Source organism: Pyrus communis, chromosome 5 (genome assembly GCF_963583255.1).
Source record: "Pyrus communis chromosome 5, drPyrComm1.1, whole genome shotgun sequence".
NCBI lineage: Eukaryota > Viridiplantae > Streptophyta > Magnoliopsida > Rosales > Rosaceae > Pyrus > Pyrus communis.
Window position 1 is genome coordinate 5,498,729 of NC_084807.1, and position 4,823 is coordinate 5,503,551.

The 4,823-nt window shown below is 36.3% G+C and overlaps 1 protein-coding gene across 1 annotated transcript; it reads right to left on the minus strand.

Moving 5' to 3' along the window:
• Positions 1-2,425: 2,425 nt before the first annotated feature.
• On the minus strand, positions 2,426-3,983 carry LOC137735514 (RING-H2 finger protein ATL52-like). The gene has a single exon (XM_068474943.1). It carries the CDS (start codon positions 3,835-3,837, stop codon positions 2,749-2,751), a length of 1,089 nt encoding a protein of 362 aa, XP_068331044.1. The 5' UTR covers positions 3,838-3,983; the 3' UTR covers positions 2,426-2,748.
• Positions 3,984-4,823: the final 840 nt, after the last annotated feature.

Sequence of the window (4,823 nt, forward strand, 5' to 3'; positions counted from 1 at the left end):
TTAAATTTTTGGACCACTCTGTGTGCGGTACGTATTATGAAAGAAAATTTGTTTGTTTGTTTGTTTGTTTTTTTATTTTATGTAAGAATACATGAATGAAAATCTCTAGGAGAGAAGGAAAGTAGATTGCTCTTTGCAAATTATAGATTTATCAATGCCAGTAGAGATGATCATACAAAATTTAACTTATGCTGGGAGATCGCACAGATTCAAACCAAGAAAATTATGCTTTGATAACATGAGAAAGCTTGTTGGTTAATTCAAATCAAGAAATTTAACTTTCATCTAATCTGGATACCAGGAGGCGGGCATTGAAAAGTTTTAACATATATATTGAAACTGATAAGCAACAAAATAACAAAAAAATAATAATTCCAAGAGTTGGCAAGGCAGTATGGATGAACTACGATGCTTCAAGATAATTTATTTTTTAGATGAATTTATAGCAATTTATTAGAAATTAAGGATTGCAATCATTAAATTAGTAATGCTAAACAAAAATTATTTAGAATATAAAAAGAACTCACTAGGATATTGAAATATTTCCAGAAAACTATATACAAACATTTGAATGGCATAGGCAATTAAATCAATATTTGATACACAAAAATTACATTATAAGATTTTCTCGATGAAGAAATTCTTATAAAAAGAAACCCAAGTCCACCTCATTCGGAGAATTCTATAAAATTAAAGACATTGCTAAACATTTCAGGATTTATCTCCAATTCTTCCTCCTGAGATGGGAAAAACAATTATCTCATCTAATTATACAAAGGATGAAACCCAAGTCCACCCTCGTGCATATGACAAAAGCAATTAAGTCATTTGCTTATACGGAGAAATCACGATCGAACAAATTGAGAATATAAGCTTGAACCCCATGGCGAAGATGATGAGACTGTAAGCAGGAGAAGTATTCCGGAGAATCATGATTCTTCGTCGCCATAGTTTTGGCCTCTAAGGCTGCGGGGGCGAGGGGACTTTGTGACGGTGGAAGAAAGGGAGCGGCGTACGACTATTTATAGTTTGTTTGTCTTCCTGAAACCCTAGTGTGGTGTGACAGTATTTGTGGGCTGCTGAGGTCTATCTTAAAAGCCCATATATTGGGCTTTACCTAAGCTTTTACAAAGCTCTATTTGCTGATTATGTTGGGCTTACCAACTCATTCGGAATGTCCTATCATATAATTTGACATTTTTTTTTGGCTTTTGTTTTTGCAAATCAAACCCGAAAAATAAGTTGTGGTTGTTTGCTAATTACTACCCGTTACTTAGTGTTACGGTCTAGTAACATTCTTCTTCATTTGTGAATGAGAGACTTTAAGTTTGATTCCAGTCAATGGTGAATTTGAATCAGATTATTACTAGCTCATTATAAGACTTAGCCCACTTCCAAACCCCTTTAGTGTAGATAATATCATTTATTCAATAAAATTAATTACTACCCACCTCCTTAAGAGGTTGGGTGTGCTTTACTTATCCAAGGTCTTAGAGCATGTTTAACGGGACATCAATAGAGGTGGTAATGAATTTCTCATTATGACTTATTTTTAGTACAAGTTAATCACTTTAATGTCTTGCTTAGTTACAAGCCCACGCTATAAATTTCAGTTTTTTTTTTTTTTTCCTTCAATGCACCATTTTATTTTAGTACTAGTTTGAGACAATGTTATTTCTTAACTCCTGCACGAGATCTAGATTGAGATAATCTCATTTTAATGTTATTTTGTGACACTGGTCTTACATTTTTTTCATTTCTAGTTAGCGGCTGAGATTGTTACATCTGACTTTTTAATCCACATTACTAACACCGTTTGTTTTTTTTAAATCAAAAGTATAAGGAGAAAAAACTAGTTTTCAAAAGGATGTGAAATTATTTGAGAATAGAAGTATTTGCAGATGCCCTGTCCATATCAGTAGTTGAGTGCCTTGAGACTCTAATGTGTTATATTGGTCCCAATCTAACTCTTCTACTTTTCTTACTTGAATATCATGATATTTTAGAGTCTTGATGTTTATTCCTTAAATTCAATTCTAGGGTATGCGATTCCTATTTATGCTCTTCCTCAACGAGAATTCTAGGGTATGTATATTGACGATGACATACATTCATAAATTTAACGATTAAATGTGCGTTCAAGAATTTAACAGAATTTAATTGTTGAATGCGTTCCGCTCAAACCTTCATGCTTATGGCACCACTCAAAGATGGATGGGGGCAAAATTAGGCAACCTTCCCAGCCTTTATTTCTAAGGAGCTTGCCCCAAAAGTCAGCCTCTAGACCTAATGGAACCAATTTGGACTGATTTCCTAGATTTCTCGTTTACGCTTTATTTTTTCATATTTTCAGTGGACCTAACCAAAGAGTAAATGATGAAGATTCCAGACCAAAGGCAAATAATCATATATATGGGGACAATTCTTATTTTCACAAGCATTTATACTTATTGTGCCATAATATAAAGAACTATAAAACAAATGAGTTCGAGAGTACTTAGTTTATGTTTTTTTTTCAAGAATAATAACAATGTAGTAATTTTTTATTTATTAAACAACTGTCATTCATAAGATTTGAACTAAACATTTTCGGACAAAACAGAGAATTTATACCACTAGATCAAATCAGTTAGTATCATATTTGTATGCATGATCTCTCCTTTTGTGTATGTAATATGGTACAAAAGCAAAAGAAGAAATTGTGGGGTTTTCACACTAATTTTGGAAAGGGGGAAACAATTAATGGTTTCAATTAGGAATTATAGAATTCTTTTCCTTTCCATACCTTGACAACACTAATCTCCCTGTTGAAGTTGATCTCTTCAGTACCAGAGGACCCTTTACCAAGCTGAAAACTCCACTACTTCTAGGGTTGTTACTGGATTTGGAATTCTGTTCTTGATCAACTCCTTTTGATGATCCAATTTCCATGGAAAATTGAAGATTTTCCCTAGAAAATTGGGCACTTCCCATCTGATTTTCCAAGTCCTCGTCATCATCTTCACCATCATGCAAATGCAACACATCAGCAATGGAAACTGATCTCCTCAATTGCTGCTGGATCCCATGATGATCTTGTCCAATCTCACAACTGCTCACTCTACTTTCCAACCGACCAACAACCTCTTCCGAATTATCTTGAACCACCAAAATACTTACATTAGTCCTGTGTTGGTATTCCGAAGCGGACGCGTTCACCTCCTCCTGTTGATTTCCATCGACCGGAGGCACCGCTTGTTGTTGATGAGGCACCAAAGCAATGGCAGGAGCAGCGATGTTCGACCGGCACAGCGGACAACTAGAATGAGATTTGAGCCAAGTATCAATGCAACGAACATGGAAAGCATGGTTACATTTTGGCAACAGCCTCAGGCTCTCATTTTCTTCAAACTCGCTTAAGCAAACCGAGCAATCTGTGCCTTCCACAAGCTTTTCACCTTTCTTGTACTTGTGAACCGTGATGGACTTGATCAGGGACTCATCCAGACCGTTATTTGAGCCTTGCATCGATTCACTAACTAGGTTTGGATTCGAGCTGTCCATGTCCATGTCTCGAGCGCCATCACCGCCTCTTCGCCGGCAGTATCTGGATATGATGGTGTAGTAAGTGACTAGAATGAAGGCACTAGCAAAGATGCCAATGATTGCTATAATGAGAGGAGAGAGATCTGTTGCAGAGTCTTGTTGGTTTTGATCATCGGCTTCGGCGAAATCAAATGCAGGAGGAGGACCAACGATATAGCACCACTGAGGGCAGTAGATGCTGCAAATCCCTTGGGAACAATCTTTGTATGTGTCATATGTTGCCCATGGATTTTGGTTTCCTGCAGAGCCCATATGACCAAAAAAACTCAATAACCCTAGCTCCTGCCAGATCTTGCAAGTCTTTTTTTTTTTTCTTTCTTAATTTGGTCACTCCCTTTTACTTTGCTTGATATATGCTAATGTTAGAGAGAGAGAGAGAGAGAGAGAGAGAGAGAGAGTAGGGTTAAAGAAAGAAGGAGAAAAATGAGGGGGTTGGAGAGAAAGGGAAGCAAAGTAGTAAAGGAGAAAGGAGGGTGGATTATTGACGTGTGACTCCCTTATATTCTACAACTTTTTCTTTAATTTGTTTTCTTTTTCTTTGGAATTATTTGTGGGAGGTGATGCTTTGTTATCTTGTATATTTGGAAGTAGATGATTGGTGGTTGAGTTTGGATCCATGATTAACCTAAAAGCTTAAGAAACCATCAAATCCAAGTCTCTGCAGTCGGTGAATATAGGTGGGAGTGTACTCTTTGCATTTTAAAAATATGCAAAGCAACACCACACTTCCAACTAAGCCAACCCTCGGCCTTCTTGCCTCCTTTAAAAAAGAGGGCTCAAGATTCTTACATAATTTAATATGTTTTTTTTTTTCCTTTTAAAAGGAGGACAATTGTTGGCAAGCAACGATTATCCACCCTTTTTGGAGGCCGGGGAGACTCACAGAGGCATTTCAGCCTCCTCCTGACCATAGTCAAGCAGACTCACCAACTTGAAGCCTCGAATGAGGGACCTCCTTGTTTTTTGTATTTTGAGAGCCGGAATTCGTGCCCTTACCACTGGGCCACTTGCTTTTCAAAACCTTAATCTAATCCATTTTGTATGATTGTCACTTAATACTATGATCTAGTGATATTCTTCTTCACTTGTAAGTCTTAGATTCTATTCTTATCAAAAACGAATTTGAACTACATTATTGCTAACCTATTATGAGACTTAGTCCATTCTCCTACTCCCTTAGTATAAATAATATCGTCTGTTAAAAAAAATCATTTTGTATTATTCATTTGGAAGAAAAT